Raw genomic sequence first — 25532 nt, 5'->3', positions numbered from 1 at the left:
TCATAAGTGTCTACTGAAATTTCTACCAATTTTCAAAGTAAGTTTAATGAAAAATAGAAAAAGCGACTTTGTGAAATAATAATGAACACATTCATTCCATCAGTCATTATTTTAAATCGTCATTCATTTATATTATGAAAAAGTCGAGAAATTTTTGACAATTTTTTCAGTTAAGTGTTAAGTCCATTTTCTCAATTTTAACCTTTTTTTAACTACTTAAATGCTGTCAATTTGTTCAATTTGTCAATTTTGTCGATTTTGAAAAATTTGTAGTATTTTTCAATTTTGCAAATTTTGTCATTTGTATCAGTTTTATGAATTTTGTCAATTTTGTCGGTTCTGACAAAATTGTCAATTTTGTCAACTTAGTCAGTTTTGTCAATTTTGTTTAATTTGTCAATTCTATCATTTTTGACAATTTTTTAAATTTTGTGAATTTTCTCTATTTTGTCAATTTTGTCAATTCTATCAATTTTATCAATTTCGTCCGTTCTGTCCATTTTGTCAATTGTGTCAATTTTGTCTATTTTGTCAATTTTGTCAATTTTGTAAATTTTGACAATTTTGTCAATTTTGTCAAATTTGTCAAATTTGTCAAATTTGTCAAATTTGTCAAATTTGTCAAATTTGTCAATTTTGTCAATTTTGACAATTTTGTCAATTTTGTCAATTTTGTCAATTTTGCCAATTTTGTCAATTTTGTCAATAATAATGTCAATTTTGTCAATTTTGTCAATTTTGTTAATTTTGTCAATTTTGTCAATTAAGTCAATTTTGTCAATTTTGTCAATTTTGTCCATTTTGTTAATTTTGTCAATTTTGTCAATTTTGTCAATTTTATCAATTTTGTCAATTTTGTCAATTTTGTCAATTTTGTCAATTTTGTCAATTTTGTCAATTTTGTCAATTTTGTCAATTTTGTCAATTTTGTCAATTTTGTCAATTTTTTCAATTTTTTCAATTTTGTCAATTTTCTCAATTTTTTCAATTTTGTCAACTTTGCCAAATTGGTATATTTTATCAGTTTTGCCAATTTTGTAAATTTGATCAATTTTGTCAATTTTGTTATTTTTTTCTAAATTTTGTCAATTAAGTCGATTTTGTCATCTTGTCAAGTTTTTGCAATTTGGTCAATTTTATCAATGTGTTCATTGTTTTCAATTTTGTCATTATTGTCAATATTGTCAATTTTGTCAATTTGGCAACATGGACCATTTTGTCATTGTTTTCATTTTTTTTTGTCGGTTTTGTCATTTTGAGATTTTTATCAATTTGGTCATTTTTTTCGATCTGGTCAATCAACTTGATAGTTTATTTATTTTTTCTCCATTTTTTTTTGTAAATAAAGTTTTATCAATGATTTTTTTTTTTTTAGTTTGTCAATTTAATAAATTCTGTTAATAATCAATAATTATTTGAGAAATTTTGTCTATTTTAAATTCAGACTATTTGGATCTTTTTTTATATTTTGACTATTTTTTCATTTTTAACAACTCCTTCTCGATTATGTAAAAAATATCGCTTTAAGGTATCAATTTTTTATGGATTCACTTTTAGCCTTTAAGTGATTTGAGTCACTTTTAGTATGTGTATGTTTTTTGTAAGTTTCATAATGCGAAGCTCAAAAAATTATGAAAAATAGAGTAATAATTTTTGTTTTCGAATTAGACAGAAAATTTAACATTGAACAAGCCTCTCGTCAAAAGTTGATCGATTACATCGATTTCACTTTTGTGGACCCCTCGAGGCCAACCATCAGCTGATTCGCGCTGTCAAAATCTCGCACATTCTTCTTCGTTTTCTTCGCGTATTGCGTGTCGCAGTTTTATTGCTCTTCGCGTTCAGCCTGTGTGCAGTGGTGATTAGTTTTTGTCCATCATCATCCCTCAGAGATTTCCCGATTCTAATTCAAATCGGTTTGCTCGTTCCGTTCGTCCGGTCGTCTACAGTAGAACGGTATCTTCCCTCCCGGGTTCGGAAAAATTTCGGTCATAAACGGGTCGGATTCTTATTTTTCTGCCGAATTTTCCTTGCACTTCCGCAAGCGACTTGCGTTTTTTTCGGTCAGCTGGTGAAAGATTTTGTGTTATTGAAAAAAAAAATCATTATTAAGGGTTAGTGATTTGCTGCTTCTGCATTTGAAAAAAATTCAATAATCGTGAAAAAAAAGGTTCCGGAAACAGTGCCCCATCATCTGTGGATAATCGGAATACCCATTGTTCCAGATGCGCATAGTGGAAGGGGCCAAAAAAGTGTGTGGCTGTGTGGCCATGTTTGTGTGCTTGTTTATGACGACGTTGCCGAAAAATAGGAAAAATATCGATAGCCAGTGATAACAGCCAGTGAGTGGATGGGAGACGTCGTGGGGTCAAAATCTTCCCCCAAGGCCATTGGATCTTGAATTATTATTTTCGAATTGCTCGAATCGGTGTGGTGGTAGGAAGGGAATTCTGTCGCACGCAGCCCTAGTTTGTAGGTTGTTGGGATTGTTGCGTAAATACCTATCTATACTACACCAGCATACACGAAAATTTGGGACCAAGTCTGGAAAAACGACGTCTCGGATTACGTTCCAGTTGATCGAATGGCGAGCCTCCGTTCGTCGGTTCCGCACTGGATGAATAAATGGATTTTTAAGGAGCACCATTATGACAATGTTAAAAATTTTAATTATCTTTTTTTATTTTATAAATAGGAATCTTCAGGGCTATTTTCCCGACATTATCATTTTAACAATTCCGTTCTATTCACTGAAATTTAAAAAATGGAGCAAAATTCTAAAGAAGGAATTTCAAGATTTTGATCTTGAGTTCGGTGAGTTTACTCACAGATCTTCTTGGGATGTGTTCGAGATATTTGTTTAATAGATTGTTTTTCTCTTAACTAGATCAAAACTTGCATGTTGTTTGGAGCGAGTGTTGATTTATTTAGCAAGCCTAATATTGAACATTCCATACCCATATCCATCGTAGTTCTAAAAAGTCGAATTTCGGTCAAAGAAGTAACGCCAAATCTAGTCGTTTTATGCATCATTTGGCATCAATTTTCTCGAATCTAGTTTTATCTGTATTTCACGTAGGTGATTTTTGAGATGGAAATAATATCAAAATTTTGTTTTTTGAGCCAATTTTAAAATGGATGTAAGGATTATGAGAAAAAATTTTTAAAACAAGCCATGAAAAAAATTGTTGCTTGACCCTAAAAAACTGATTTGTACAAAATTTCAGCTTAATCGGAGTCGATTGGAAGGTGCCTCTCAAAGGCACTTGAAGTTTCAATTTTCTGATCCTCAAGAATCACCTAAGGTAAGGCCAAATGATCATTTTTGTAATTTTCATGATTTTTGTCGTTAAAGTGACATTTTTTTTCAATTTTAGTAATTTTTTGTTATAGGTAATTATCATTATATCATTTTTCTCATTATTATTTGTATTATATAATTTAGATTATTTTTATACTATTTATATTTTTTTTTTTTTGTACTAATTTCTTTATTAGAAACGGCTCAAATCTTTCAGTTTTAAGGAGCCAAACTCATTTTTTGTTCATAACAATTGATTACTTAGGTCTAGCACTTTTTTTTAAAGAGAAAAAATAGAAAGGAAATAGGAAATTAAAATGAGTTATAGACGGAGATCGAAAGCTTTTATAGAAAAACCCGATTTAATACACTTAACAGTGGATTGGAGCCTTTCTTACAGAGTGTAAATTATCTTTGGAAACATATGACACAATAATGGATTCCTTATTTCTGAATTATATATGAATAATCTATAAAAAAAAAAAAGATGGGTTCAATGGGTTCAATGGGTTCATGACCTCACACTTGATGAGGAACCGGAGTGATAAAAAATTAAATCGATCTTTTAGTGGGAATATGCCTGCCAAAACTTCAAGACTCTTGTTATGCGTTGAGGGCATACAGCCCAACGCTATGCGGAGACAACGATATTGAATACGCTCGAGTTTGATGAGGTGAGTTTTGAGTGATGGTTCTGCCTAGGAGTTGAAGCTTAGGTTAAGCAGGTCTATGTTTCTTAGAGAAAACACCCATCTCCGTTTTCTGAGGGTAAAACTCAATCCCAAGCCCCAAAGCGCAGGAAGACAATCTGTCTAAAGTATCTTGTAAAGGTCTGTGCAGATGAGACTCAGTAGATCCTGTGACAGACACCACGCCGTCATCTGCAAGTTGTCTTAGAGTGCAGCCTTCAGAGAGAGACAACTGTCGATGTCACTTACGTAAAAGTTGTACAAAAGTGGACTCAAACATGAACCCTGCGGGAGGCCTGTTGAAGTAGTTGATAACGGTTAGTTCAAATTTCGATGTACCATCCTAATATATTTCCGCAGTCTATACTTCCATGTTTACTGATGAGTTTGCAGTTTAGCCGCTAGAGGGTGTAGAAGAGAATGATGTAAAGAAACAGAAAAGATAGGAAGATTAGGGCGCACTTTTGAAACGTGGTCAGACGTACGTGGTTGAATTGTTGAGTTCTTGGATTATTATCTGAAAAATTAAGATATTTAACGATTGTAAGTAAACAATAATTAATAGAAATAGAAAAAGAAACATATACTTACCCGAATCATACTTACCAAAATTGTAGCAATAACAGCGAGTTGGAAATTAGATGTTGGAAGGAGAATAAGAAAATTGAGGTTACGGAATTTGTAAGTTAATGATCAATAATGAAACGAAATTAAATTGTTACTAATAAAATATTATAGCTTTTAGCAAAAGTTACACACAATCAAATAGTGTTCTACGCTCAAAAGATCCGATCGAAGTTCTCTTTCAACAAGGCCCATGTAAGAGGTTCTTCTAACTGAAATATCTCCGTGAGCAAAGTTCAAATGTTCCTCACAAAGCAAGCTGTATAAGATGGCAAGCTGTATAAGATGGCAAGCTGTATAAGATGGCAAGCTGTATAAGATGATCTTCAATAGTGGAGGCATTCGCTCAGCACGGAATCCTGCAAAATGGCCATTAGACGATTTATCGTACATCATGGGTCACCGAGAGAAATATACAGCGACAACGGCACCAACTTCGTGGGCGCTCGAAATGAACTTTCCCGAGAGATAAAAGCAGAGGAATTATCGGAGTGTTTTACAAACGCCAACACCAAATGGATTTTCAACCCTCCTTTGGCTCCGCATATGGGTGGAGCGTGGGAGAGACTGGTGCGCTCAGTCAAAGCCGCGATGTGTGCCATGCAAATGACGAAAAACCCTGACGAAGAGACATTCGCCACAATCGTTCGAGAAGCGGAGGACATCGTGAACTCGCGCCCTCTCACTTTCATTCCAATCGAAAACGGACAGCAAGAAGCTTTGACACCCAACCACTTTTTGAAGTTAAGTTCGGACGGGGTGACTCAGACGCCGAAAAGGTTGAAGGACGATAGATCAGCACACCGTAATAATTGGAATCACCTTAACAATGCTGTAGATCAATTCTGGTACCGATGGGTACGTGAGTACTTACCTACAATTACACGATGCACTAAATGGTTTCACGACACGAAGGAAATCGTACCTAGGGACCTTGTGATAATCGTGAACGAATCGGAGCGTAATGGATGGACAAGAGGAAGAGTGGTATCTTTATCGACAGCGGCTGACGGAAGGAAACGGCGAGCGGTAGCAAGGAATATTTAAAGAAGGTAGTGTCGAGGCAGCCCTGCTTTAGTATTAGTACACACTGCGACGTCACAATCACGAAAAATCTGTTAATTTACTAGGAAATTTGCCTTTTTCGTTGATAATTTGAAGAAGTTGCTGGAAATGTTCCACTTTTAATACCTGTTATTCTAGAAGGATTCTTGCTCTTCAAGATTGGTACGAAAAAAGATGGATTTTCGAGTAATTTTTGTATGAAATAGACCATCGAAGTTCGAAAAAATAGTGGATTTTCCTTACTCAAATTTGCAAAACTTGAAAATTAGTTCAAAGTCTTCCATGAAAATTATCAAGTCAGTGCAGTTTAAGATCCTTATTACAAAAAAGTTATCAAAAAACAAACTTTTATATAAAACCACAATTATTTATTCCGCATTTTAGTAAATCGAGTTAACAATAATCAATTGATGTTAATTGTTCTACATAAGAATTGAATATGATAAACCGATTGGATAAAAATCATGACAATCAGTTGAACACTCAATAACTACCAGCAAGACCTTTTAAAAGTAGATTTTATCTTCGTTTTTGAACGTTTTAGCTTCAAGATGACATTGCGTTCATTATTAAAATGAGAAAAAAATATAATGCAATCTTCAAAGGACCAGACAATTTCATAACATAGTGAAATAGAGGTCTTACAACACAATCAAAATGTAATTGGAATTCATTTTCGTTCTAAAATATGTTTTTCTTTGAAATTTCTGTCATTCGCATATAAATTTTCGATACATTCGTTTTTGTGACGTCACAAAAAAAATCCAATATGGCTCTCGACACTACCTTATTTAAATATTCCTTGGAGCGGTAGTTCAAACATCTTCTGGACTTCTTCGGAGGGCGGTAGCTAAACTTGCACGATTGGAGGTAGGAGGTAAAACTGGGTCCGATTGACGATAGTGCCCAGTGTTACGGGTCGGGGAATGTTGAAGTAGTTGATAACGGTTAGTTCAAATTTCGATGTACCATCCTAATATATTTCCGCAGTCTATACTTCCATGTTTACTGATGAGTTTGCAGTTTAGCCGCTAGAGGGTGTAGAAGAGAATGATGTAAAGAAACAGAAAAGATAGGAAGATTAGGGCGCACTTTTGAAACGTGGTCAGACGTACGTGGTTGAATTGTTGAGTTCTTGGATTATTATCTGAAAAATTTTTTTTTTTTTTTTTTTTTTTTTAATTTTTTTATTGGCTTTACCTCTATAACATAACCGGCCAAGTGTTAATTACTCTTCTACTTACATGTCTATTTTACATTCAATTACAAAATTAGCTATCGTTTTATATAATTCAATGTCTTTCTTTTTTAGTATCAAATGAATATCGGGTGGAATTCCTTTTTTCATTAAAATTCGCCAAATAGGTCTACGAAGATTTTCAAATCTGCTGCATGCGAAGATAATGTGATCAGGATCTGCGATGGATTCGCCACAACTGCACGTCGCGTCCAATAGGATACCATTTCTAGTCAGATGAGCAGGGAGCCGTGAATGATTTGATATTAATTTGGAAAGGATTACAATTTGTCTGCGGTTGAGATCCAAGCTACTAAACCATGGTTGGAGCGAAACGTTAGAGATGATGCTGTGACAGAAACGTCCTTTAGTTCCTGCATTCCACTTTGCTTGCCATTTGTGCACTGTTGTACGCCGAATCGGAAACTGGATGTCGAATGATGTTAAAATATAATCTGCTGTACCACCATTGATGCACGCACTTTTCGCCTCTTGATCTGCCAACTCGTTCATTGGAATACCTCTGTGAGACGGAACCCATATCAGATGGATCTCGTGCCCCATTCTTTGTCCTTCAAGAATGGAAGCTTTTATATCGTACCAAGCAACGGGATATTTTTGATTGATGTTGATTTTTTGAAGGCTCGTGAGACAACTCAAACTATCGGTTAGAATAATATACTGAGCAACAGGAAGGCTTACGATCATTTTCGCAGCATGCCTGATTGCTAGAAGCTCTGCCATATAAACTGATGCTTTACTGTCGAGTTTGATCCCTTCTGCAGGCGCTCCAAAACTATTTACCACAGCATAACCTGTGCCGTGTATATCTTTCGACCCGTCAGTTGCCAAGATTTTCGCGTTGGCATACACTTCCAAGAGATAGTTTGAAACCAAATCAGCTGCCGATGAGTTCTGGTGTTCTGAACATAACCGTTTAACAGTGAGATCAATGGATATTATTGTTCTTACAACTTCACGGTTGACCATGTAGCATGGGAGATTATTTAGAGGCTGTTCAAGTGGAATAAATTCGTTAAGCATTCTTATGGCGCGGTGTATTCCCGTAGCCACTAAGCCACCTTCCAAGATCGGTCTGGAGTATTGACCATGCCAAGAAGAAAGTGACGCTCTTCTATTTACAAAACGCATGACAGCAAGTTCTCTTCTTTGTTGCAGCGGAATAATACCAGCCATCACTTCGAGTGAACCTGTGTGGGTGGTTTTTGTGGAGCCCAAACAGATTCGAATTCCTGCCCATTGTAGTCTATCCAAAACGATGGCTTCTTTTTGTGTTAACTCCGTCATAAATATGGAACCGTATTCCAATATTGATCTCACACATGACTTGAAAATAGCTAACATTGCTGCTGGATGTGCTCCCCATGACTGGCCCGATATGCTTCGTAGAAAGTTAAGATACGGAGCCGTACGTTTTTGTACCTCTCTAATATGACACGACCACGACAGATTTCGTGTGAGGTACATGCCGAGTAACCTCAGGGATCTGACGTATTCCAAAGTGCAACCGCCGATATTTATTTCTGGGGGATTATCGCATTGTTGTGTCGAGATCAGAAGGCACTTACATTTCGTGGGCGAAAGTTCTAACCCAAGGTCGAAAATATTTTCCACAACTATATCCACTGCCCTTTGGAGAGATTCGCAATTATGCTCCAGCGAGGTTCCTCTTACAGCAATTGTTGTGTCATCGGCGTAATTTACGGTTATCACATCAGGAGGGACACTGTTGATCAATCCACTGATCACAACATTAAAGCATAACGGACTTAGTGGAGATCCCTGAGGAAGGCCTTTCCACGTTGTCCTAGATATTGAATCTAATCCATTTGAAATGCACAAATTCCTTTCTTCAAAAAGATGGAAGATACTTCTTACTAGGCATTCAGGGACTGTTAATGAGCGTAATTCGCGGACCAGAACATTAATTTCCACGTTGTCGTAGGCGGCTTTGATATCGAGGCTACATATCACCACATGCTCTCTTCTTTTCAAAGCTAAAGAAGCTTCATTAATCAGGGGAAACAACGCATCCATTGTTCCTCGTCCTTTCCTAAAACCGTTGATAGCTGAAGGGAATAAGTTGTTGTTTTCGATGAAATGTTCTAGTCGATCTTTGATTATGAGTTCATACACTTTGCGAAAACATGAAGCTAACGCGATTGGGCGAACAGCAGAAGGAGAAATCGGATCATGACCACTTTTAGGAATCGGTACAATTTTAAAGGTTTTCCAGCTTTCCGGAATTCTTCCTGAAGCAAAAATTTGGCAATAGATTTTTCGCAACTGACTAAGCGCCGCCCATGGGAGATGATTTATGACGGAATATGGAACACCATCCAAACCAGGAGCCGAATCTTTACCGATTTTTAAAACTGCTTGAATATCCGATACTGAGAATGGTAAACCAGTTTGAGGGCAACACGAACATTGTAGAAAAGCCGGGGGTGGATTTTTGGCAGATGAGGGAGCCAACTTGTCCAAAACATCGTTGGCCAAATTGTCCGAAATTCTAAGGTTTTTTGATGGCTCTCCGCGCCCTTTGAATCTTCTAGCCATCCTCCATAAGGTTGTGAGGGACGTAGAACTATCACAACTATCACAAAAATGTTGCCAACTTTTCCTCTTCTTCTCGCGTACCAAATTTCTGAACCTTCGTTCTGTATTAGCGTACCCTTCGTAAGCTTCGGTTGACAGCTCTCGTTTCCAAGCGCGGAAAGCAACTCTGGTGGCTTTCTTCGCTTCTGTTAGCTCTTCGTCCCAATAGGGTTGCGGTATTCGGCGAGTGTGGTTCGAGTTTACTGATGGACAGGATCTGCGCAGTGCTTGCCAAATCAGCTCAAAGAAGACATCAAAGCTATCCGGTTCTCCATTTTCGACGAATGATTCCTCGAGGCTTCCGGTAAAACGTTCCCAGTCGATTTTCCGAACATTGATTCCAGAGTAGAATTTCATCGCGCATGTAGTACTCGAATGAAAAACTATCGGAAAATGATCGCTTCCATTTGGTGAATCCAAAACCTCCCAGTCGAAGCACAAACTAAGGCTCGAAGAAACCAGCGTGATATCAATTGCGCCCCACGACCGGTTTACATCAAACCTAGTTGGCTGACCATTGTTGAGAATGACGAGATGAGATGTTTCGATGGCTTGATGAAGACGGTCTCCACGTGTGTTTCCATGATCGCTTCCCCATAGGTGATGTTTTGCGTTAAAGTCTCCTCCAATGATGCACGGTTTCGGAACGGTTGATAAAAAATTATCAAACTGAGTCTGCGATATGTTGGCTTGCGGGTGTATGTACACAGATACAATAGTGATCAACCCGGAGATGTATTTGATCTGGCAGGCAACGGCTTGAATATCCGCTGACAGTGCAATAGGAAATGCTACGGGATTCAGTTCTGAACGAATCGCGATGGCTACGCCCATCGAGTTTCGTCTGTGATCTTTACGAAAAATGGTGTGCTGCGGTAGACTAAAGTTTGTGTGATTGTCGAGATGTGTTTCACTCAAAAGCGAAATATTGATATTGTGTGTATTTATGAGCTGGATTAAAGATGAGCGTTTACTATTTATCCCTCTACAATTCCATTGTAGACATTGCAGAGGAACGGTGGCTGTTAAAGTGCTCGGTGTGGTGTTTTTCATAATCTGAGATTAGCAAAATATCCTTTCATTTTATCACTTACAACATCCGAAATTCTCTCCAAAACCATTTGTTGAATTTTTTGTCGAGTTTCAACATCTTCCTCAGGAACTTCCAGAGCCTCTGCAACGATATCGATGACCTCAGTAGATTCAATCGTCGATCGGATCGAATCGCAAACCCCGTCAGAAATGTTAACTTCAAGTTGGGGAAGCTCATCGTCCGAATCGACATTATGACGACGTTTGCTGGAAGGATTAGACCCATTCTTGTCAACATTACTTGTTTGGCAAGCAACTGCCACGGTGGATTTTGTTGTTGGTTGGGAGATGATAGTTAGTGAGTTTGATGATTCATTTGAAGTTGTTCCACAAAACCAATCGACACGTCCTTGTGAAAAAGTGTCGCGCCGCTCTTTATCGGTTTTCTTTTTTTGAATTATTTTCGGACAAAGCTTGTGATCATTGGCCCGATGGGAGCCCAAACAGTTAACGCACTGGGGCTCACTATTTTCACATGCATGATCTTCGCCGCCCACTTGCTCCAAGCATTGGTTACAGCGTTTAGCACTCTTGCATCCTTTTTTATCATGTCCCAAGCGCCAGCAGTTACCACACTGGCGGACAGGATAAATGTACTGCTTAACAGAATAAAGCACTCTATTCAACTCGATGTGAGTAGGTAAACTCTGCCCAGCGAAAGTAAAAATCACCGTAAACAGGGCTTCCTCTTTATCATCAGCTAATTTTCTAAGCACACGACGAGCATGAACTATCTCCGGGTTATCAACTTGATTCGACTTGCGTTTATCGTACGCATTAGCAAACTTCAATTCTTCATCACAAATATCCGGCTCAATATAGGCTACCCCAAGGCACTCCACCAGCCGTTGGGGGATAAAAAAACGCACTTCATTTGAGGTACCGATGCCTGCTATTTCATTAGCAGCATCCCTCGATCGCATCAAAATTTTCATTTTGGTTTTAGAAACCGGCATAGCACGTATAAAATCGTCACCAAATTTCTTCACCAGACTTTTAGCAATCTTCGCAGCAGATATATTTCCGACATTTGTTTCAGCCATAACGAGATATGGCCCAGCATAATTTTCGTGATATTTCCGCACTCGAACTTCATTTTTCGATGACCTTGGTGTATCGTTGTGGGTCATTGCACCGCTCGACAATAGCGTGTGGAAGGAGAGAAGAAAAATAAATTAGATTTCGATTCAGCTCACACACACGATGTGCAACGTACCGTAGTTCAAACGAGACTGTATCTGAAAAATTAAGATATTTAACGATTGTAAGTAAACAATAATTAATAGAAATAGAAAAAGAAACATATACTTACCCGAATCATACTTACCAAAATTGTAGCAATAACAGCGAGTTGGAAATTAGATGTTGGAAGGAGAATAAGAAAATTGAGGTTACGGAATTTGTAAGTTAATGATCAATAATGAAACGAAATTGAATTGTTACTAATAAAATATTATAGCTTTTAGCAAAAGTTACACACAATCAAATAGTGTTCTACGCTCAAAAGATCCGATCGAAGTTCTCTTTCAACAAGGCCCATGTAAGAGGTTCTTCTAACTGAAATATCTCCGTGAGCAAAGTTCAAATGTTCCTCACAAAGCAAGCTGTATAAGATGGCAAGCTGTATAAGATGGCAAGCTGTATAAGATGGCAAGCTGTATAAGATGGCAAGCTGTATAAGATGATCTTCAATAGTGGAGGCAGACCCCGGGAGTGCAACTTGTTCGACAGAACCTCTATTGAAAGAAAAATGTCTTTGCCAAGGGAAGCATTGCGAAAACAATGTCTCTTATGGATTCAGACACCTTGAAAAACGGTAATGTTCAATTTATTATATCAGTTAGCTTGAAAATTCCCGCTTAGGACGTTGGTTCTTCCAAAACTATGTTGGATATTGGAGACTTCGAAGAGTCAGCCACTTCTGGTTTACTCTGGGTTATAAATTTCATTGGGAATTCAGGAGGGCCTATTTTAGCATTTCTCGAACTTGATGGTTTTTGTCTATCATTTATTGTAGAGCTAACTGAGGCCCTCAGGCTGAGGGTACTTTTTTGGAACTTTTTGGGTTTTAGGAGCGGGTTTTGCCCGTTTCCGGGAGATTCCAACGAAAATAACTTGTCTATCCCGATCAGTGGAATCAGTGTCTTCACTGTCAACTGACAGAACTGAGAAGATGTTACTGCATTGGGGTTGGGTCGGAGGCGCCGCGCTCTTTAAAATGGCGGCATAGGAACGTTTTGACCGTTCCTTCAAAGAGCGCCTTTGCACAAGGCCTCGCACAAGGAAATATCATGGAAAGAGCCCCCGCAATAGACGAATTTCTGCTCTATTGCTGAGCACGCTCCTTGGTGCAACAACGGGAAGCTGTATGGCCCAATTTAATGCAATTTTTCCATTCCATTGGGCGAGGCATAAAAAGCCGCACAGGAAGCCTCAACACTCCGTCAATCAAGACATAGTGAGGGAGGGTGGTACAGGCGAAGGTAACACGAAATGAGGCTGAGGGAGTGTACCTTTTATCTCCATTAGCGATGGTGGTAGTTCTGAGTTGACGACAATCCAATATTTCAACCAAAATCAAATCAAGGCTCTTGAACTTACCAACGCCGTTGGATTTAATGTACTCCTCATTGAGACTCATCTCTTTGATCACGCCCCGATCTCTACGTCTCGAGACGGAATGTAGACACGGTACTCAAGGTTAATGAAATTGCTGGCTACAATTTCATTTGCGGCTTTCCGGTCAGCCACAACAATGTGCAGCTTGTTCGGACGTACTTTTGTAATACTCGATACATGGGGCCACCTCGTAAGATCGTTGGTGATCTGTACCACATTGAGTTGCTTACTATTCACTTTAGGCCGGATGAAAACTACCCAAGTTCCAGTGAGAGATGACCCCTATGTGTATTTTCGGAGCCGGGTTGTTCCCCTCTTAACCGAGGGCGATGAAGAATTATCACCCACCTTAGTATGGATCGCATTTGAGGGACCAGCATCACCTGTATCCACCAAATTCTCTCCATTCTCGTAGGTGAAATTCGCATCGTCCTCGGTTGAGGCGTTGAACCCCTCGCCTTCGTGCATTTTTATCAACGGAGACACTACCCAAGTAACAATTTTAGCTTTATTATGGTCAGCAAAATGTCGTTTGGACCATAGCATTAATCTTCATAAAAAGCTAAAGTACATTCTATAACATCACCTGGACTCTAATAAAGCCAAAATCAGGCTATTTGGCCCTATCCTAGGAACGTCATCATGACCAATCATTGTTAGTCATCAATATTGGTCACCAAAGCTTTTAAAAAGCTATTATAAAACATGTTAGAAATTTTTGTTTTTTTTCGGTTCTGTGAGTTCTCGGAGTTTTTTTTTTATTTTTCCAGCAACCGTAATGGTTGATGAATGATGATTGCATTATTCAGATATGATCTGGTAAAATTAATAGCTAAAAAACCAATGTTTTACCCATATAATGAGCGTCTTTTCTACTGCCAGTCAAGATTTTAGGTAAAATGTATATGAAATAGTATCTCAAAATAAATGCGCCTCGTCAAATCTGATGGTCAATCATGATGGGATTGATGGAAAAAAGGCCTGAAAAAATATTTTCCAATGCTTGCATTGTGAATCCATCAACATGGCGTCATTTTGTACCCTTCGATTTTGCAACCAACATGGCGTGAGTCAATTCATAGTTTTATTATGGTTTAATAATGACCCCAAAAAAAGCTACGATTTGACGTTTCTCTCGCAAGCCAAACAATTACACGCTAAGGTTGAGTTCCTCATTTCTGAGTTGTTAATCATTAGTACAGTAAATGAGGACAGATTTTATGAATGAAAAGGGATTGGTTTTGAATGACCCGTGGAATAAATCATGAGTTGAAGTCAAATTTCGTTGTCTGACGCCATCTTGAAATCCAAGATGGCGGCTTCCGCTGAACTTTAAAATGGTGTAAATGACTTTAAATCGCATGAAACCCCAACAAAATGGGTATCGGGTGAAAGGGCTAAACGAGTAGAAGTCGAATTTCGCTATCCGACGCCATCTTGAAATCCAAGATGGCGGCATCCGCTCAACTTTTAATGCTTAATGCTGACAAAAAGTCGCATTAAACCACCACTATACGAGTATTGAATGAAAAGGCTAAGCTAGAAGATGTCGATTTTTTTCTTTCCGACGCTGTTAATCAATGGAAATCGCTTGAACACAACTTTTTTTCACGTAATACTACATTAAAACTACTATTTTAAAACAATTTAAATCATTTAAATCACTTTTATTATTTTTTCATTATGTTTCTAATGCATTTAGAACTTTTCTTGTTTTGTTTCTAGTTTTTGATTTTTTTGCCATTTATGTAATTCTTTTATTCCTATCATGCTATTATGTCTAAATTGTATTGGTCTTATTCTAGCGAAAACTATAAGGTTATGTTGTTTCTGTTAACCGTCTGATTTTGGCACATGTGCCAAATTCGATGTTGCCAAAATCGAATGTTGACAAAAACGAACGGGGTCTGTATTGTGGTGGTTTTTGTGGGATTTTCAATCACTTACAGATTTTCAGAGAAACGCGAAAAGAGATATTTGACTTCTATCTTTTAGCCTTAGCACCCAATACAATATATTTGGGAGTTTCATGCTATTTTCATTCATTTACAGTATTTTTAAGTTCAGCTGAAGCCACCATCCTGGATTTCAAGATAGCGTCAGAATGCAAAAATAAACTTTTTATAGCTTATCCCAATTGACAAATACCCATATTTTGGAGGTTTCATGCGATATTCAATGATTTAGAGCATTTTTTTAAGTTTATAGAAAGCTGCCATCTTGAATTTCAAGATGGCGTAAGATAGCAATATTCGACTTCTACTCGTTAAGCCCTTTCACCCACTACCAATTTGGGTTTCATGTCATTTTAAGTCATTCACTACATTTTAAAGTTTAGCGGAAGCCGCCATCTTGGATTTCAAGATGGCGTAAGATAGCGTAATTCAACTTCTACCGGTTGATTTCTTTTAACTTATACCCCTATAATATAGGTTTTATGCGATTTTCAGTCATTTACAGTATTTTTAAGTTGAGTGGTAGCCGCCATCTTGGATTTAAGATGGCGACGGGCAACGAAATTTGACTTCTACTCGTTTATTACTTTCACCTTATAACCATATTGTCACGATATTTTCAGTAATTTACAGCTTAGAAAATAAAAGCGGAAGCCGCCATCTTGAATTAATGATGGCGTCAAGCATTTTTTTTCCTACTATTTGGGCCCTTTCACTCAATACTCATATTGTAAAGATAGTCATACCACTTTCGGTGCTTTCAAGTTTTCAAAGATGTATTTTTTTTTTTTTTTTTTTTTTTTTTTTTTTTTTTTTTTTTTTTTTTTTTTAATTTAAACTCAAAACCAACACGCATAACTTACCAAAAATGTGTAAAAATGGGAGTTCCAATTCAAATATGTGCTATCTAATCTAAGCGTGTCCTGTTTTGACATTTTGATCGAGAACTGTCACTAAGTTTTATGACGGTTTAATAATCAGGCACTGGATTCCAATGTTTACATTGAAAGAGTGTGGATGCTCGTTTTTTAAATTTGGATTTTTGGCTATTTTAAACTGTTGTATTGTCATTATTATTAAGAAGAACTGTGATAATTTTAGCGATAAATTCACAAGTATACCTTCTGTGATAAATAAGTGACCGTACTAAGATGAGTGGCGAGGATGCTGCTCCAGATGGAGCAGCATCAGTACTTAACCTCAATCAACCGACACTAAATCCAGGACAAGAAAGGATGGAAGAAGACATGGAAACAACTAGCAGAGGAAAGGATCACGTCGACGCAGCAAGTAGAAAAACATTTAAAAACTACAATTACCAAAATGGGGATTGCCGTCCGTATCGCGTAATAGTAGAGAACACAGATGTAGAAAAACGAAAAGTTGTTAACAGGTTACAAATAGGAATAATGCTACACCAAAATGGTTTTGACAAATGTATCGATGATATCAGGAAGACAGCTAGAAACAAAGTAACAGTGTACGTAGGGAATATTAAAGATGCCAATAGATTGGCAAATTGCCAGAATCTAAATCTACAGGGATTCAAATCTTATGTTCCAAAACAATTCGTCACGGTGACAGGAGTTATTTCTGGTATACCACTTGAAATGAAAGACGAAGAAGTAAAACACTTTATCAAGGCCAAAGCAGAAATAGATTCCGTTTTTCGTATGCATCGCTATAAAGACAAGAAAAAGGAACCCACGTATAAAATGGGTGTAGTTTTCCGTACTAATACTTTGCCAAATAACATCAGTATATATTCTGTGATACACAAAGTCCAACCGTACATTAGAAAACCGATAATCTGTTTTAAATGTCTTCGTTATAACCACTTGTCCAAAAATTGTAAAGCGTTGATTGAAAAATGTATGTCATGTGCTGTAGAACACTCGACAGAAAATTCTTGTAACGTTTTAAAATGTTTGTACTGTCCAAATTCTAATCATAAGACGACTGATAGAGTGTGTCCTAGATGGAAGAAAGAAAACGACTTACAGGCAATAATGGCCAAGAAATGCATGACTTACCAGGAGGCAAGGCAGTACTACGAGGTTCCAACTGAAAATATGTTTGACGTTTTGAGGACTACAGAAGATTTTCCAACAATTGCAGAATCATACTCCAGAGTTGCAGCTAGCGGGCGTAGTTTTCCACAACAACTCCAACCAAAGCGAAGTGAGTGGAGTTCAAACGACAAGAGAAATAGATCTAAAAAAGAAAATAAAGAACCAAACAAACTTAATGTAGAAACAGATAGTGTACCAGGAGTGGCTAGTATTTTGGGATTAAATCAAAACGAATTCGCCAAAAAACGTAAAATGGAAGAAGAAAAAGAGGAAACAAGAGGCATAGGGATGTTCAATAAGTATAAAACAGGAGAGCTAGAGAGGTTTAAAAATGAAATTGAGGAAACAATTAAAAAACAATCACAAGAAGAACTGAAACAAATAATTTCAACAATTAGCATGAAATTAGAAACTATTATGAAACCACATGGCACAAAAGGAGGAGAAATATCAGCTTGCATCTTGGGTGAATTAAATAAAATGCTAGGATCTGCAGGAGACAAATAATGTTCACCGGCGATTTCAAGGTGTTACAGGCAAATATTCAAAGTTTATTTCGAAACAAAAACGAACTAACACACGAACTGTATACCCAAAACTATGATGCAGCATTGCTTTCGGAAATCTGGGTCAAACCAGAACAGATTTCTACTTTACGATGGAATATTCAAGGCTATCATCGACATCTGGCACCCCGTGCTGACGGGTATGGAGGAGTAGCAATATTCTTGAAGGAGGAATTTAAATTTGACAACATTCAATTACAAACAACAGACGATTTTGAAACGCTGGGAATATTCATACCTAAATTAGATCTGGCTCTAGTAGTCGTCTATGTGAACCCAAGAATATCAAACGATAATTTAGAAACCGCCATAACAACACTCTTTAACGAAACAGCTAGATTCGGTAAAGTAGTAGTAGGAGGTGACTTTAACAGTCATAATGTAATATGGGGATGCCAAGAATCAAACGGTAAAGGAACAATTGTACATGATGCCATAATAGGAGCTAATTTATTATTATTGAACACTGGAGCTGTAACTTACATTCCTCCAGTTTCCAATCAAAGATCTAGTGCTATAGATCTAACGTTGTGTTCCCTAAATTTATTTAATGTGGTTCAATGGAAAGTTGTTGATAAAAATTTCGGAGGAAGTGGACACTTATTTATTGAGATCTGTCTGGATTTAAGGATAAACCGTAAACAAAAATACTACTACGATAAACAAAAAATATCGGAGGAAATGGCACAGGTTGAGCACTGGGAATTCGAAGACTTGAAAGATCTGTCTAAACTTTCCCAGAATATAACTAAAAAACACAAAAAAATAAGCAAACATACACCAAAATATTACTGGAGCTCGGAGTTGTCACAGCTCTATGAACAAAAACAAAACGCACTACGCAGTTACAATCAATGCTGTAGTAGTGAAAACCTAGTTTTTTGGAAAAGATCTTCTGCTATTTTTTTGAAATCCAAACTTGAACACATTAAAAACAAAATGATAGAACTCTCCAGCTCCATTGATCCTAGAAATTCACATGAAAATTGGAAACTCGTTAGACGATTAAAATTCCTCCCTGTTACCAACCCTAAAAACAATCCTATAACACCTGCAAGGATATGGCTTCACAGTTTCTCACCAGCAACTTTGGCCCATCAAATTACAGAGAACCTCTCCCACCAGCAAACAATACAAGAACATCCATATTAACCTATCGACATTGGAAAAACTTCATAAGAAACAAATCCCCAACATCATCACCAGGTACAGACTATATAAACTATAATGCATTAAAAAATTTAGATCTACATTCAGTTACAAAAATAATAGAATTGTTAAACGGAATGTGGCAAAAAGCAACTCTAGACGATCACCTAAAGGAAATAAAAATTATCCCTATATTGAAGCCCAACAAACCACCAAACGAAATAAGTTCCAGCCGACCTATAGCGCTTTTACCAACCGTTGTAAAAATATTAAATGCAGCAGTATTAGTAGACATCCAACAAACGTGTGAAAAGAACAATGTCATCCCAGATTTATCTTTTGGTTTTCGCAAAGGTATGTCTACTGAACATTGTATTACATATGCAACAAACCTAATCAAAGCAGCACGAAGAGCCAACTATACCACAATTGGTGTCTTCTTTGATTTTTCAAATGCTTTTAACACAGTCGACATTGATAAATTATACAGTATCATGATACAAAATGGTTTCAATGAAGATACATGTACATGGATCTACAACTTTTTAAACAACCGGAAAACCCTCATTCACACCGATCAAGGAATTATCAGCCAAACTATTTGTACTGGAGTACCACAGGGCGATGTATTGTCACCTGTTTTATTCAATATTTACACAGCTTCTTTGCATAATACAAACCTTGACCCAGATATAACAACTTTACAGTTTGCAGATGATTTTTTAAAAATTGTCAAAGCAAAATCTTTAGAAAAAGCCATTAAAAAGATGCAATCAGAAATAAACCGATTTATGACAAAAGCTACGGAGTTAGGATTACGTCTTAATAGCTCAAAAACAAAGGCAATGCTATTTAAAGAAAGTGATAAACAACTCCACTTAAGAATGGGAGGAGAAATCCTAGAAACTGTGAGGAGCTACAAATATTTAGGTATAACACTTGATCAGGCACTCAGATACGGTATACATGTTAAAACGCTTAAACAAAATGTGTTGGACAGACAAAACATGCTAAAAATAATCAGTGGTATAAGATATGGTGGCACACCAAGAGTGATGATGCTGTACCATAAAGCTTTGTACGGGAATTATCTGAACTACGGCGCAGTAATCTACGGAGGAACAGCTAAGAAATATTGTGACATGTTAGAAGTAACGAATAGACAATGTCTGAGAATTGCTACAGGATGTACTAAAACTACACCAATTAACACACTAGCAGCAATAGCTGGAGAAGAACCGCTGACATTCAAACGCACCTATTTAGCAAAAAAACGTATTGCATTGCATATCCATCGTAACGATCTAATTGCACAACAACTACACTCTTTAGATTTGGACAACGTTCAAAGTGAAGTAAAGTACACTTTTCTAGAAAGAATCTACATTAAAAACGTACAAGAATTTCAAACGATATACACAGAAACAAAACCAGAAATAGAAATAAGAGTCGAGATAGAAGATCAAATGATAGGCTCAACAATGAAAAAGAATGAAACATCTACAATCGTTATGAAAAAACTGGCCCTAGAAATGATAAATAACCATTATAGTCACCGTGACCAATGGTACACTGATGCTTCTAAAAGTACGAACAAATGTGGCATTGGAATTTATGACGCTTCTTCCGATACAAAGATAAGCATTTCCTTAGTAAATAATGTTAACATTGCAACTGCAGAACTTTTAGCTATAAGAGTAGCTTTAGAACAAATACACAACGAAGAAAGAACTGGAGTTGTAATTTTCACCGATTCCCAGTCGGCCTGTAAAATTTTAAAAAGGGACATAACAAACAAAAAATTTGATCAAGTCACGCACGACATATGCTCACTAGCTACAACAAAAAATGTAAAAATACAATGGATACCATCACATGTCGGAATAGAGGGAAATGAACATGCAGACGTTCTAGCGAAACAAGGATTAGACGGACCAATATTACTCGAGAACAAACTGAGACTCGATGATGCATACATGAGATACAAATCAGAATCACTCGAATCCACGAATTTATGGTACAGGAACATGGTGCACAATGAAAGTAAAGGAATCAAATTTTATGAACTACAATCAAATTTCTCTACCAAACCCTGGTATTGGGATATCGAACTAAGCAACATTCAAATTCGCACTTTGAATCGCTTACTAAGTGGCCATGACTATTCACCCTATTATTTAGGAGTGATGAAAATTCGAGACACAAAATTGTGCGAACTATGCAACACGAATTTTACCACCGAGCATGCACTCCTCAAATGCATTCAGTTCAATCATATAAGGAATCACTATGATTGGGATCGATATTCCAATCTGATCGAAATTATTCAAAATTTTGAAGTAACAAGACTAAAGGAAATCCTCAGTTTCCTAGAGAAAGCTCGCATGAAAATTTAAAAAACAGAAAGTATGATCGAAAATTATGGAAAAAAGGAGCATCCCTACGAAAAAACGAAAATCAACATATAAACAAGTAGTGGTGATATAGAGTATAAAACTCTCTGCAGTCAAACAGATCCATACATACATACATACAATCAGGCACTGAGTGCTATTATAGAACATGCAAAAGAAAGCTTGGAGCAAACTTCTAAGTTTGTGTTTTATTGTAGTGTAAATTGTTACTTCCGGATCGCGGTAACAATGAAAGTTCGTTTTCGGATTCGTAACGTTCCCTTTTATTTGTCCGTTTGAAGCTCTACCGGGACACGTTTTCAATTCCTACGATTTGAATACAAATTAATTTTGGAATACACTAAGAACAATTTTCAAGCTTACGTTTAGTGAACTTCCTATCGCTTACTTCCGTCTCGATTCCAGCTATTTTCCGCTGCTAGTCCCTACACCTTTAATAAACCTAGGTTAGAGATTCAATTTCCACTTTTCTCAATCAATTTCTCACCTCAATTCGATTTCGGTTCAATCTGGCGATTCCTAATTGAAAACGCTTCGTTGCGTGGTATTGTAGCCTAGATTAATTAACAATGCATTAGAACTATCACTTTTCATCACTTTTCATAGGCATACCTGTGCTCAACTTCCCTGCGCAGTTTCACTTCGCGCCTTCGTACTAAAGTTGCAAATGCCTAGATTGGGATAATTTTCAATTATTATTTGCGTTACGCAATTCAATTTGATGTTTAGGCCTACCTTAGCACGTAAATTTAGGGTAAGTATTCAAACTCAACAATAACCACTGCGAACTTAGCTTTAATTTTCTTCTGATCACCAAACGATACTACTTGCATTGAAATTCCACAATCTTTGTTTTGTTTACAATCTATCTCGCTTTATTTTTCCCGCCTATACTCCTGAACTCACTTCTCACCTACACATTCGAACGCATCTTCGAATTCTCCTGCTGTCATTGCGCGAGTGCGTTCAATGGCACTTTCGGTATCGAAAGTCAGTTCAGTGACATGTAGTTTAATAAAAGCATTCATAACTCTTTCAAAATAACTAAAACAGTATGTTCAATAAAAGTTTTATTAGCGTTTTCAAAACCATCTGAAAACATATGGTCGAAAAAAAATATAAGCATTCTGCATGACCATAATAAAACCGTCATAAAACGAGTTGCACAGAAAAATGCCATAATTAAACCATAATAAAACTTCCTAATGCTAGTTGGCATAATCTGTGTTACTTGGGTAGTGTCTTCCGTTTTCAAAATATAAACGAAGCACTGAAAATTCAAAATATAATAAAGTGAAAATGATAGGGTAGGAAAAGAGAAAAAAAGAAGTTACTAACTTGTTTCTTAAATCTTAATCGATGATTTCTTTGAGTATCAGCGATGGTCCAAATTTCTTATCTCAACAAAGGCCGACCACCACTTGGTTTTCGTCTGATCGGATGAAACTCCGTCCGTACTGCCTGTCCGCCTTGATCAGGACACAGATGGACGACAAATTGTGGTCACCTGGATCAGTTGGTTCCCCGATAACGGCAAAGTTCAAATTATTCGGGCTTCCAGAAGGATCTACCTGCCGGTGCGTTAGATTTTATCCGGATGTATCCGACTGTCTGGAAGGAATACTCCTTTTTCCGATCGTGTGATATTGCACCCACCGGTCTAATTATAATCGCACTTGTACCACTAACTCCACAACTTTGACCACTTTTTTAACGCTATTGTTTTTGCACTAGCAAGCGATAAAAACGCGACCGCCTTCGGCGAGTAATGCCAAACCAATGTAATTATTTTTTGCAATATATTTTTTTTTATCAATTTATCATTTTAACATTTTTGCTATTTTTGTTATTTGCTAAAATTCTGTGTTAACTTGTGAAACTCTTGTAATCCTGTGACTCATTTGGTACTTAAATTAAATTCTCGATTTTTTCCGATTTTCTTTGGCCCCCCTTAGGTGTTTTGAGGGCAGAAAAATCTAAATTTTAAGTGCTTGGAGACATCACTGAATCAGGTCCGGTTCAGTTAAAATTGTGCACCGGTCAGCGCATTTTTCCCATACATACGCAATTAAATGGATACACCCACAGGTCAGACTCTACTCCAATCATGACTTCCTGGGATGTAGAAAAATTGGCACCAGATTCTATGCCAGCCTGACATTAACCAGCTTTGCACCTGCTGGCATTATTCTGTATTTCAAATTTGAATTTTGGATATTGAAATGTAAATTCTGAAATCAGAATTTCTTAATTAATTTTAGGATACCTTAGTTAATCACCACGAATACGGTACCAATGACTATAAAAAAACGATAAAATTTGACTTAAGCTTACCTTTGGCAATGTAACGATTGCTCTAAACCCACATTTCGTCCCGATCCCAAACAGTTGCAGTTTATCGAGGTTTCTGCTTCGTGGTGTGAGGCAACCTGCTGATGACAAAAAAACTAAGACGAATCACCGGATCCGACAACCTAGTGAGTGAGTGATTCAACAAAACCGGTACTGATTTAAGTGAAAATCAAACAGCAAACGGGCTGCAAAATGTAGCTGTGCAAAATTGAAAGTAAATTGTGTTTAAAGACGAAAAAACAAAACGGGAATAACGAAAAACGGTTGAACTTTTTTTTTGAAACTCAGTGAATCGGCGTAACGGGAAGAGAATGTCTCACCCAAGCCACTTCCAGCCGTGGAAGCAAAACCGGCCTCCTCTAGTCCTGCCGCTCCAACAGCAACAACAACAACAACAGGGCAGCTATGGAAAATTACCGGCCATGGCACACCAGCAACAGCTGCCGGAAGGTCACCTTCATCTCCATCAACAGCAGCAGCAACAGTTTCTGTTGGGTGGTGGTAATCCCCAACAGCAGCAGCAAACCACCTTGGTGCATCTTCCGCCACCCACACCTCAACCGGCTCCGGTCATCCAGTCGGCCGCGGTCGCTTCCAGCAGCTCTAACGCGAGCAACGCCATCTCTTCGTCGACGGCGGCCGGAACCGGTCCCGGTGCAACCAGTCCTGGGGCCATGAGTGATTTTCTCTCCCAACTTGGGGCCAACAAGCTGATGCTCGGGAAGCTGAGCGCCAGCTATGGACTGTTGGCGATGGATCAAAATTCGCAGCAGCAGCAGGGCCAAATTGTGACCGGGCAGCAGCAACAGTTGCATCAGCCTGCATCGGGGCTGCCCGGGCCCCTGGACGATTGTGCCAATGATAAGGAACGGGAGCTTCGCATTCAGCAGATTTTCGAGAACGCTATCAGGTGAGTTGTGTTTTTGCTTTGATGCGCTTCTTTTTCCCATATGTTACTTACTCTGTTGATTGAATCTAGGGTAATATACCCGATGGTTATGTTTCAAGAGAACCGGGGAAAAACAGGAAATTGAATATAGGACCAGGAAAACCGGGAAAAACCCGTAATTTCAAATCAAAACCGGGAAAATTATTAGGATTATATTTTCCCATATATAAACCTATCAAATCCTAAAATCCCTTAATTTCATCAAGACGAAACTTTTGCTCAGAAACTTCACAATCCATAGTCGTTTATTTCAGGGTTGTAGAGCAAGAGCGGGAAAATTTCGGGATATTATATTCATAAGTAAAATTCAGGGAAAAGTCGGTAACTTCATGCAAAAAAAAATTTTGAACTCAGCGCATACATATGTCGAGCAAAGAATCGTGGTAGAAAATTTTCTCGACCATTAACTATTTCTTCGCTCACGCATATTGTGCGCTGAAATGAATGTAAAAAAATTTAAAGGTATCAAATAAAAAACATGATTAGGTAAGTAATCAATATGAAAACCGGAATAAAATTTCACATTGCTTAGCATGAATAAGCTTCATTGGAATCTGTTTAAGAACTTCAGAAGAAAAATATTACAATATCAATCAGTAGCCGAGCTATAAAATAAAACTTGATTTCTTATTCCGAAAATAAAATAAGCGTCAGAAATTAAAATTCAAATTTGAATAATGAATCCAAACTTGAAATTAAATTGTTCATTACGAAATTCATCGCGCATGATTATGTTTCACAATTCAGAAGCAAGATTTCAATAGTAAAATTCAGTATTTGAACTTGAAATTTTGAAAGTATATACATGGCGTTATATCAAAACTATAAA

At 37.3% G+C, this 25532-nt stretch overlaps 1 protein-coding gene across 1 annotated transcript; it reads left to right on the top strand.

Annotated features, from left to right (window-relative positions):
• Nucleotides 1–1870: 1870 nt before the first annotated feature.
• LOC129759629 (heat shock protein DDB_G0288861-like) lies at nucleotides 1871–24664 on the top strand (the record flags this gene model as incomplete). The annotated part of the gene is made up of 2 exons (XM_055757122.1): nucleotides 1871–2114; nucleotides 23791–24664. A coding segment is annotated over exon 2 (599 nt), but the record flags the coding sequence as incomplete, so codon positions are not given.
• Between the last annotated feature and the right edge of the window lie 868 nt (nucleotides 24665–25532).

The sequence above is a fragment of the Uranotaenia lowii genome, unplaced genomic scaffold (assembly GCF_029784155.1).
Source record: "Uranotaenia lowii strain MFRU-FL unplaced genomic scaffold, ASM2978415v1 HiC_scaffold_215, whole genome shotgun sequence".
Lineage (NCBI taxonomy): Eukaryota > Metazoa > Arthropoda > Insecta > Diptera > Culicidae > Uranotaenia > Uranotaenia lowii.
Note: the sequence above shows the minus strand (reverse complement) of the source record. Positions and strands in the feature narration are given on the sequence as shown.